General features: G+C 33.8%; 1 protein-coding gene across 1 annotated transcript; it reads right to left on the bottom strand.

The window, feature by feature from the left end:
* Positions 1–3,566: 3,566 nt before the first annotated feature.
* LOC134684141 (uncharacterized) lies at positions 3,567–10,940 on the bottom strand. The gene is made up of 2 exons (XM_063543424.1): positions 9,987–10,940; positions 3,567–4,526 (listed from the first exon to the last, which is right to left on the bottom strand). The coding sequence occupies exons 1-2, from the start codon at positions 10,211–10,213 to the stop codon at positions 3,620–3,622; spliced, it is 1,134 nt and encodes a 377-aa protein (XP_063399494.1). The 5' UTR covers positions 10,214–10,940; the 3' UTR covers positions 3,567–3,619.
* Positions 10,941–11,983: the final 1,043 nt, after the last annotated feature.

Below are 11,983 nucleotides of genomic sequence, written 5' to 3'. Positions count from 1 at the left end.
TGGATCACAATATGTGTTTGTGATCATTCATCGCTAGTGCATTTGAAAGGTCATTGATAGATATTTATCCAAAGCTTTCCCCCCTCCTAAACACAATCCAAAGTTCGTCTACCCCTATGTCACGGAATAGCGAAACAGTAATGACAGCATCATTAGTAACGACTGTTCGAATAATGACACGTTTCAGTTCGTGTTTCACTGCATCAGACACATGCCACATGATTATAGTGTCAGCCTTTTAATGTGAATATGGTGCTTAACTTGAAATACATCACGTGGTGGTTAAGATAGAATATCCTGAACATGTGTTGCTACAACTACCGTATGCATCCAAGACTTCATCAACTCTTGTAACAGTTTCACGGTTTTTTTAAGGTAAGGGCATAACACCCTATCAGCATACTCGTTATATGAAACACCTTAAAACTTTAACAACAGTGGAAGTAGTCTTGGATGGGTACATAGACAATACCGATTGTTTGAAGGTTGCTACAAGAAACAAGAGCTACATTTAGGGGAAAGGGAATACATAGAAGAATTTAGGGTCAAAACAAATTTCTCAAGTTGGCAAAGTTTTCTGAGGGATGACGATATTAAGAAAGAACTTTTTAGTTTTTATTCACAAGAGCTTGCTCAATAGATTTTGAGGAAAAGGTAATTGTAGCAACAAATACTCAGGATGTTCGGTGTTATCCACCACATGATGGTGTTTTAAGTTTATCCCCATGCGTACACGAAGAGGCTTATGCTAGATTAAAGATACATGTGTATGATGCAGTGATACATTGACTTAACTGAGTCATGACTCGAACAGTCGATACTGATTTTGCTGTCATTGCTGTTTCGTTATTCCGTGACATAGGGGCAGACGAACTTTGGCTAGCATTTGGAAGCGGGAACAGCTTTAGATATATATCTAACCATGACCTTTCAAATGCACGTTTACTTGAAAGGGAACTTCGTTGTTGACATGTGTGGCGTCTGAAGATGTGACTTTATGATTTAGAATGATGATTGATCAGCCAACATCACCAGATATGGACTTGATAATGTCATGGATAAAACGATACGTGGTTTGTAGTAAGATCGAACAAACTTATCAGATTGGGTTTAGGAAGCAAGAACACATGTTTGTGGAAGAGGAAAGACTTATTGATGCTATTTGAACGATTCGGTCTAGTCAGCATGTACAACGTGCAATATACAATGGCGGGTGTGGATGAGTAAAAAGCTTGGATTTTTTTCCACTGCTAACTAGTCCAGACGCTTATGAGGCTATTTTAACGACTCGGTCTAGTTTTTTTTCAGCATGTAAAACGTGCAATATACCATGGTGGGTGTGGATGAGTAACAGGCTTGGAAATGGTGCATATGCTTACTAGTCCAGACGCTTATGAATAGCGAAGGGAAAAATATGATCCATTGGAACCCTTTTGGACAACTCTTTGTGAGGCCTCTTCACCTTATCAGGAGCTTGTACATTATTGATGTAAGAAACAAGAACAAGTTCTTTGTAAATGAGGAAAATCAGTTCTCCGATTGTGAATATACATGAATTTGCGGCCAAAAATCAGTAACTTAAAAGATGTTTTAGAATTTTAGTGATTTTATTTTATTTTAATCAAACTATTCAAAACTCCACATCGAAGATATGGACTGAGGACTCATCTTTGACATTTACGCCATATTGGTATTATTTACCGGAAGTGTTAACTTTGTATTTAAACATTAACTAAAGAATAGAATAAGTGGTTTAGAGGATAACTTAAAGCCAAAAGTTTAATGACCAGCACACAAAAAAAACAGTGTCTTTACATTTTGAAAAAAAGTTGAATATCAAAATAAAATAATGATATTTTTATGTCCACTATTTTTAATATTACCGGAAGTAAGAGTTTTAAAGACATATGTCTTATACATTGCATCCATTAGCAGCATCAAAGAAAGGTTCCTGCACAATTTAATGATAGTAGCAATACGTCAAAACACATTCAATCACCCTCCCTAAAAAATAAGCTTATTTTAGTACAATGTCCGCCATGTTGGATTATACAGGAAGTAGGGTTTTGAAAAACATCTAATCTATATAATTAATCCAAAAGTAGTACATAATAAAGGTTTGTACCAAATATTATTATAGGAGCATGATAATAATACCTTTTCACATACTAGCCTTCGATATTGGGCCAATTAAAGCGCCACAGCTGTCTTATGTGGAACTCTGATATTACGTTATGTTGTTCTAGTATTGCTTAATGATAGTTTTTCTTTACATAATATGGTTTTGACATTACGTAATGATGTTTTGTTATAACTAATATGGAATAGTCATTACATAATGATAATTCGATATTACATGATATGGCTTCGTATTAAATTGATATAGTTTTGTCATTACTTAATATGGTTCTATCATTACTCAATGTGGTTTCACCATTATTTAATGTGGTTATGTCATTACTTAATGTCAAAACAATACTATGTAAAGACAAACTATCATCAAGTAATAATAGAACAACAGATAACGTAATATCAGAATTCCACATAAGACAACTGTGGCGTTCCATAAGAATGGCTTAATGATAGTTTGTCTTTACATAATATGGTTTTGACATTACGTAATGATGTTTTGTTATAACTCAATATGGAATAGTCATTACATAATGATATTTCGATATTACATTATATGGTTTCGTATTAAATTGATATAGTTTTGTCATTACTTAATATGGTTCTATCATTACTCAATGTGGTTTCACCATTATTTAATGTGGCTATGTCATTACTTAATGTCAAAACCATATTATGTAAAGACAAACCATCATCAAGTAATAATAGAAAAACATATAATTTGTGTAAATATTCTATAGTGTCCTTGTTTACAAGATAGCACTGAAGTGTTGATAGTGACGTTTAACACCAATCAGTGAAATAAATCATCATGAATGATGATGCAATAAATCAATCGTAAATCCACAAAGTTTGGTTTCAAAAAACACATTGCTCTGTATCTAACAAAGTCTAATTTGGTTGCTTGTTTTTGTTTTTTTTTCTTTCTTTTTTATCTGATTGTCCAGTTTCATTACTTGTTTTTTTCTGGGTTTGATGTGTTCATTGATTTTTTTATATATTTCTTTTGTGTATTCCTGTCAAGGTTGCTGATCCCCCTTTTAAGAAGTTACTTCAAGGCCCGACATAAATATGTTAGTAGAACCTGGCAACTAGAAAATTTTAAAGCTAGGAAGCACCCAGACATATTGTTAAGTTTGATACATTTTGTATTTTAGAAAATTAAAACAGCGTCGAGGATTTTAAGGACCATTTGCTTTCGTAGAAAATAAAGAAGCATCATACAAAAAAAAATGTCATTGTTATATCATATGGATATAAACAAGGACACTATAGAATATTTACACAAATTGTTTGTTGTAACAGTAAACTAAGTTTTTTCAAAATGTTTCACGTAACTCGTGCCTTTTAATTCTTCATTGCTTTTTTTAGTTTTTGAAATATTTTTATTTAAGATCAACAACTTTTTACAATGCTAGCAATGATATGATATGATTGTTCCAGTAACCAATATAATGGTGGGCCCTGTCTGATGACTTTCTCGAGAGGCCTAGTCTTCCTCGTCACTTGAAATAGCTAAAGCGGCATTTATTCCTTTCGTTAACAACGTGTACCGTCTTTTCTCCAGTGCGGTTAACTTTGGTGCAGGACTGTTAAAATTATACACAGGAATTTTTAAATTACTAATACGGGTAAAAAATGAACTTATTCGATCGTTCAATGGCGGTTTACGTCTCCCTGTTTTACTTAGCATCAATGATTTCATTTGGTCAGTATACGGATCGAGTGGATACGAATTATTAAATGGCGGGAAAACGTCCGCGCAATCTGGAGTAGTGTCTTCTGAAATGTCTTGTAATTGTTCAGCGGGAGTAACAGATTTCCTTGTTGCTTTAAAACGCTTCTTAAGGAAATTGGAAAATGAGAGACGTCTCTGTTCAAGTGGATTGTCTTTCAATTTAATTTGCTGCAACCTCTCTTGCATTTTATTTGATTGGTCCTCGCTGTTTTCCTGAACCCATGCTACAAATGATGACCTTCGTCTTGTTGACAAATCTTTCGTTTTTACGGCGAGAGTTGGCTCCACGCTTTCGTCCTCAGAGGAATCGCTACTTAAATCCGCAGCATTTCCGGATGCTATCTGAAAATAAACTGACTCCCGCCTATCTAGTGACGGGAGTGTGGTGCATGTACTAGTTTGTGAATTTAAGTTGGGAATACTAAATGTTTTCTGACGTTCGAGTCGGCTAGGCGTTTTATCACGTGGTGTTTCTGGTTTTTCATAAGAAATATCGTCAATTTTATCCAATAGTGTAGTTTGTGATTTCTCTGGAGGTTTCGGACTGATTCGCCGTCGATGGCGACGTTTGCGACGTGGTTGACCGGGACTTATAGATTTACTATCTAGGATATTGTCCAATTTTAGTTCATCTTTTATCTCTGCTTTTCCCAAGTACCTATAAAATATAAATTTGTTATTTGAATTTTTCAGGCTTGATATTTGTAATTATAAATCGTATAAAAATCTAGCGTTACTATAAATAATTCAATCCTCCGAGTAAATTAATAACTAGCTTGAAGTCCCTATAATAGGAATACGGGGCAGTCACACTGTCACGTTTTACTACGTTTTAAAATGCTATTCGTTTCAACTACGTTTTGAATAAAAATGTCCCGTCATTTTGAAAGCTAGGTTTGTGCTACGTTCTTATCACGTTTTGCTACGTATTAGAATGTGTAGACCCACGTTTCCACCACGCATTGATACGTTTCGATACGCAGTTAGCACGTTTTGTTATGCTCCGCTAAGCTTTGATACGTACAATGTATTTTTACTAGGTTTTTATACTTCGTTTTAGTTTTTACTACATTTGTTGTTGAATTTTCAAAACATACGGGGTAGGTCCCGTTTTGAACAAAGGATCACTACGTTTCTAAACGTTTCGTTATATTCCCGTTTCGCTACGCTTTCAAAACGTAGTAAAACGTAGATCTTGAAACGTGACAGTGTGACTGAGGCTTTAAAAGTAAAACCAAGTAATCATAAAGCAAAAATATTTAGAACAAACTAAATAATTAACAAAAACAACCGTTACGGGAGATGACTCTGAGGTCTACAGAAATAAACAAAACCTTCTACCGTATCGAAAGATTTTATAGAAGTTTCCGGTATTGGTATTATTTGAGAACACTTATTTCACTACAAGTATGAGTCTTGAATTCCGAAGATTTAAATTTAAGACATATAATTAAACGAAAATCAAATAGCAACTAATGAATAACAGGGTCCAGACTTTGAGCTCGTTTAGCTTTTTATTAACATACAAAGTCTTATTATTATATACTATAAATTACAATATTTTTAAACAATTAAATATTTATTCCTAAAACCAAAATTTTGTTTAGCAATATACGCATTGCTCTTGCACTCAATTTAGAAAGAACATTACAATCCAGCATGTTCTACATACCGAAATGCCAGTACCAAGTCAGAAATATGACAGTTGTTTTCCATTCATTTGATGTGCTTAAGCTTTTTGATTTCACAATTCAATAAGGGACTTTCTTATTTGAAATTCCCTTAAAGTTCGGTATTTTTGTCATTTTACTTTTTACAAAGTTTACGTGTTTTTGTAAAAAAAAACTAAACCAAAACAGAATTTAACCAAGATACATACGTAAATAAATTATCATACATATCATAAATATCATTGCACTTTTAAATTCAAAACTTCTACTAGTTATGAAATTGGTGTTACCCAATTAATAAATTGGTGTTACCCAAATAATAAATTTATCAGAGCAATTTTAGTTTACTGAGATACACATGCTAGTCTTCTTTAAACACGATGCAATCTTTTCATGGAATTATATAAATGATATTTGGTAGTTTATATGTATTGCACCTGAGCACATGCAAAATTACAAATGTATCAGAACTCTGGTATTTAATGTTTGGTTCATGGAACTGCTAAGTGGCATATCTCGCAATTTACTTTTTTGTGCGTCACGTAATTTAATTCAGAAGTTATTCATGGTTTATTGTTTATGATTGGTCGTTGCCTATTTTATATATAACCATTGATGAATAAACTCACCTTCTTTATACTTTCTTAATTTTTTTTTCTCAATTCCACAGCTCGACACCTTAACGAAATATTTCAAAGAAAAGGGTATCTTTTAACTCAAAAACGTGTTAATATTCCTATTTTCAGAAGACATCAAGAACAAGGTGTTTATATAAAATAAAACAAACGCCACGTTTGTTATGCCTCATTTATGGGCATTATGTTTTCTGGTCTGTGCGTCCGTCTGTCCTTTCGTTCGTTCGTTCGTTCGTTCATATGTCCCGCTTCAGATTAATTTTGGTCGAGGTAGATTTTGATGAAGTTGAAGCCCAATAAACTTGAAACTTAGTACACAAAAAATTCATGATTCATATGATATGATCTTTCTAATTTTAATGCCAAATTAGAGATATTCCCCCATTTTCACGGTCCACTGAACATAGAAAATGATAGTGCGGATTAGGCATCCCTGTACTAGGAACACATTCTTGTTTGAATTTGAATTAAATATTTCTCTCCCATGATGTAAAACTCACAGTTTCTGACCAAAAAATTGACATACTCTCACGACAGAAGAGAGATAACTCGAGAAGGCAATGATAAAAAACTTGGTTAAAGTCATAAGAAACCTCAAATCAATAAAAAATAATGCATATGTTTTTTATAACTCAATGGATAGTTTTCATTGTAAAACTTATGTACATATACTTTTTTCTGAAGAAAATTCTTTAATTTATTCATATTTAGATGAAGTTTACTTTATTTGAATTGCTTCCTTCCAGCAAGCAATTCCCCCGACATATTTTCCGTATGCAAGGTGACCTCAGTGTGACCCATCTCGTAAAAATCCGGTGACCACAATATGCATGGATGTCCTTAAAATAAACTATTATCTGAATTTGAATGTTAAACACGTGCTCAATTTCCATGCTTTTTTGTTTATTTTTCGTCAATTGTTGACAAACATGTGACAATCGTTAAACTTCGGCTTCAAAACACGAACTTTAATTACCTGCCATATTTTCACAACAACACTGACCGATTGAAAAAAAAAATTGACGATTATACGAAATTTACACGAAAAAAAAGATAAATTCGAGCACAGAAGACTAAGTTTATGATGTTTGTATGCATTGGTTTAAGAATTGGAAGAACATTATTTTTCACCGGTCACTCGTTTCTTATGACTTTAAGGACAACACACAATACTGTTAATTTAATCATGGTTCTTTGTCTCTAACAACAGAGAACAGCGGGGATGAGATAGCTAAGCTATAATATGTTTCTACATTTAATAAATCAGATGATTAGCAATATTGATGAATAGACGTACATGTATCACTGAACTAGTATATATTTGTTTAGGGGCCAGCTGAAGGACGCCTCCGGGTGCGGGAATTTCTCGCTACATTGAAGACCTGTTGGTGACCTTCTGCTGTTGTTTTTTTTTATTTGGTCGGGTTGTTGTCTCTTTGACACATTCCCCATTTCCATTCTCAATTTTAATGTATACTTATTTACCACAACTGAAGCTTGACTCGATTCCTGCAATGTCACGTGTTCCAACGAAATATAATCTGGTGAATCTTGATACAGCTGATTTCATTGAGTGTGTAGGGAAAGGTAGAATCGTTGGTTTGCTTGCTTGTTAGCTGAACCGTGAAGTCATTGTCAGGTTAGGTAAACTACCCTCCTTTAAGAATAGACTAGTCCGACAGATAACCAATCTATTTGTCTGGAAGACTAGACTACTTTGAAAGGAGGGTAGTATACCTTACCTAACAATGACTTCACGGTTTAGCAATAAACAAGCAAGCTAACCAAGGATTTTACCTTTCCCTACACACTCAATGAAATCGGCTGTAATCAAATTTTTAACTTTTTAAAATATCTCAATCAATCAATCAATCAATCAATCAATCAATCATCAATTTGATATAAAAATTTCGAAACTGCTTTGTACTAAGTATTTTTACTATTATAGCTATATCAAAGCGGAGTGTGAACTGCAAAACCACTAAACCCTTTTAATAACGTTCCGTTAGTTTAATCATGAAGTAATATATGTTTTATATTATGCAGACTTAAAGCTTGTATTCAAAACCTTAATCTGTACTTGAACTCTAATCCAAAGGTTAAGTTTTTGAACCGTTTGTCACCTTGAGATTAAATACTTAAACAAGTAGACATGTTTATAACGTTGAATAATCAAAAAATAAATAAATGATACTTTTAAAATAAACGGCCACTGCAATAGATTTTTAACAAGGACCTCTTATACTATGTATCAATCGCCTTGACTATAGCTCCGGAGTGGAATCAAGAGATTATCGAATGGTACGAATGGACATTGTTGTCTGGTCTATGGTCGGGTTGTTGTCTCTTTGACACATTCCCCATTTCCATTCTCAATTTTGTTGAAACTCATTAGTCGAAAAATAAACTGATAACACTAACTGACAAACAATAGTACACAAAAAAGGCATAGCAAAAACTAAAGACTTAGCTACACGAACCCAGATAAAAAATGCTGCTCCGGAACGGTTTGTTGATCCTACTCCTGATGTGAAACCCCTCGTGTTGTCAAATCTCATGATATAACATCTGTCATTAACACCAAATTTCTAGGTTAATAAAATAGAATATAAGATATGAATAGCAGCAACCCCGTACGAGGCTTCAAGCATGGGAAAGGTGACAAAATGTTGCAATAAGTAGTAACAGAATAAACAAGAATGTGTCCCCAGTACACGAATGCCCCACTCGCACTATCATTTTCCATGTTCAGTGGACCGTGACATTGGGGTAAAAACTCTAATTTGGAATTAAAATTCAAAAGAATATATCACAGGGAACAAGTGTACCAAGTTTGAAGTTGATTGGACTTCAACTTCATCAAAAACTACCTTGACCAAAAACTTTAACCTGAAGCGGGACAGACAGACGGACGGACGAACAGACGAACGGACGCACAAACAAGAAAACATAATGCCCCTCTTACTATCGTAGGTGGGGCATAAAAATTCAAAGTGAATTAAAAAAAGTGAAGAAGTCCATTAAAACTGTCAAATCAAAAGTTTTACTCCATCAACGAACGGAATAGTTTTCATATTCCTGAATTGGTACAGACAAGTTTAAAATATATTTGTGGGCACCACTAAGCCACACCTTTCGACAGCATCTCGAAGAGGAATGTCAAAAACAAGTAAAATGTCAAATATGCATGCTAGATAGTTTATTTTAAACATATTTATTTAAAAGTGGAATGGGAAACAAGTTTTGCAACTTATAGTAATCCCTTTCCACTTTGGGGTGCGAGTGCTGCCTTGTAGCAGCATTAGCCCACTCTTTTTTTCGAAATCTACAAGGGTGCAAGAAATATGGCTCTCTCTTAACACGGGTCAGCGCCATTTATCGTCCCCTTCCGACGGCCTTTTATCGTTTCCTCAAGACTATACTCGCAAATGGTGTCAAGGGAGAGCCGAAAATTCAGTCCTGAAATTTTCATCCCGAAACGGGAATCGAACCAGGACCCTTTATGTTAGAAGTCCGATGCACTAACCACTACACCACGGCTCTCATAGATATGCTTGATACAGTTATATCGGTACTACAAATACTAAGGGCTCTTTGTGGCCAAGTGGTCATGGTAGTTCTACTACTGTAATCACTAGTCAATAGACACTGAGGTTCCCGATTACTAGGATTGTCAGTAGTCCTATCGAAGGTCGGTGGATTTCTCCGGCTTCCTCCATTAATTAAAATTGGCTGTCACGAAATAGCCAAAAAGTGGCGATGAAAAGTGGCGATATAACACTAACAATCAATCAATTAATCAAATGCACTTACTTTATTGAAGATGGATGTTTGTCCGAATCTTTCCGTAAGACCTGCTGCAGAAAATCATGTGTTTCGAACCTATCGCGGTCCAAATGTGAAATACTAAATGTGTTTTCTCTTCGGAGTTGGTCCAGTTGTTTTCTCATGTAAAGAGTAGCCAAGTTGTTTTTATTGTTCAAAGTTTTGAGAGTCCTTCCGGCTGGACCGGAACCTCCCTTAACTTGCAGAGTACTCATTGTTTATTTCTACTAAGCTAGAGAATATTAACTATTTCATTATGGCTGTCACGAATGCTCATGTTTATTAGCTATATTGTATGGAACCATATTTATGATTAATCCATCTGATTTCCGCAGAAATTAATAACAATAAAAACGTTATATAACGGTATTTCCCAAATGAAACAAAAAACTCCAATATTTGATATTCTACTGTCGTTTATACAAATTATTCCTGGCTTAGAAATTGCTTTTCACAGAAAATATCGATACTAAATACAATGACTCGTTCATGTTTAGAAGATTTTTTTTGTGTGCATTCGGAAAATAATTAACCTAGCGACTGATTCACCGCTCATTAGAATTAAGCAGCTTATAAAAATGATTTGAAGAAATATAATACGGGTTGAAAGAAATCTTATTACAGTGGTCATTATGGCAGTTAACTGTAAAGCTATCAAATTGTGTATTGGGGATTATCGAAAAGAAAAGAAAAAACCCTTGTTTGTTAATTTAAAAGGTGGATAAATGAGTTCATGCATAGTTCTCAAGGATTTTAGACATGTATGTTAGATATTTAATGATTAAATGATTAATCTACCAATATATTAAGAAAAACAAGAAGGAATGTGTTTAACTATTCATAAAATATATGTTAGATAAAACCCAGTTCGTATGCAGTTGCATATTTAAGGACTTAGTTTAACGGCAAATATTACATAGAAAGTACATATTCAGGTTTATAGCATATATTTAAAACAGAAAAGGAATTACTTTGCATTGCTTTGATAAGCTTAGTTAAAGGATCTGGGACAGGGAGTAACATAATAAGTGAGGAATATTACAAAGAAAAGCGGTATTAGAAAAATGAGCACCCCGTGTCACATTATTCTGAATTTATTCAGTGGGAAAATCATAACATAGATTTCAATTGTGTTAAATGGTTGGGTTTTGAGAAAATAAATAATCGGACTTATTTTAAATTTTGCGTATTGCTGTGATTTAAAAAAAAAATACTATACATTGTCATTGAGATCTCACAAAATATGTTAAACCCCGCCGCATTTTTGCAACTGTCCCAAGTCAGGAGCCTCTATCATTTGATATCTTGTATGTTTTTTTAAAAAATTTAGTCCAGTTAATATATGTTTTGATGTTTAGTATGACGTCCATTTATCGATAACTAGCACACATTTTAATTAAGGGGCTGAGGCACATCTCCTGGTGTTAGAATTTCTCACTGCGTTGAAGAATCATTGGTGGCCTTAGACTTTTACCTGCACTTTGGTCGGGTTGTGAAAAATTATTCATGTCTGTAAATCGTCTATTAAGGTGGTTCCTAACACTACAGGGAGATAACTCTGTAAAGTCAGCTAAACGGTTTAATTACGTTGTGTTGTAAAAGGAATATTAAGCTTCACAATGATCAACTTTGGTGTTTGTCAAATTGCTATAAAATCAGTGTAATTTTTCGGATAAAAATTTGGTTCGAATTTTTTTAATTTTCATATTTTTGTTAAAGTGTCCAAGTAAATACTTTGACAAAATTTTACTAAAATTAAACGAGCCAAATTAATTTTAGCGAAAGTGTTGGGTACCATCTTAACTCATTTATTAATAAGTTTGTACAGTGTCAAGACGGGCGAATTAAATTTCTTCATAAAATATTACTCAGTGCTTTAAGATTCAAATCATGCAAACTTTTGAAAATGGGGGTCAAAAGTCAGAAGTGTATTCTTTCAAATATCCAAAAGATGTTATTTTTCGCATTTTAAATCCTTAATTATA

Source organism: Mytilus trossulus, chromosome 9 (assembly GCF_036588685.1).
Source record: "Mytilus trossulus isolate FHL-02 chromosome 9, PNRI_Mtr1.1.1.hap1, whole genome shotgun sequence".
In the NCBI taxonomy this organism is placed as follows: domain Eukaryota; kingdom Metazoa; phylum Mollusca; class Bivalvia; order Mytilida; family Mytilidae; genus Mytilus; species Mytilus trossulus.
This window is presented reverse-complemented; position numbering and strand designations above follow the sequence as displayed.

Bases quoted from the DNA above. Each gene is read 5' to 3' on its own strand.
- LOC134684141 (XM_063543424.1), bottom strand. From the start codon at position 10,213: ATGAGTACTCTGCAAGTTAAGGGAGGTTCCGGTCCAGCCGGAAGGACT. The intron at 4,527-9,986 runs GTAAGTGCATTT...TATATTTTATAG, and splicing joins AAACATCCATCTTCAATAAA to GTACTTGGGAAAAGCAGAGA.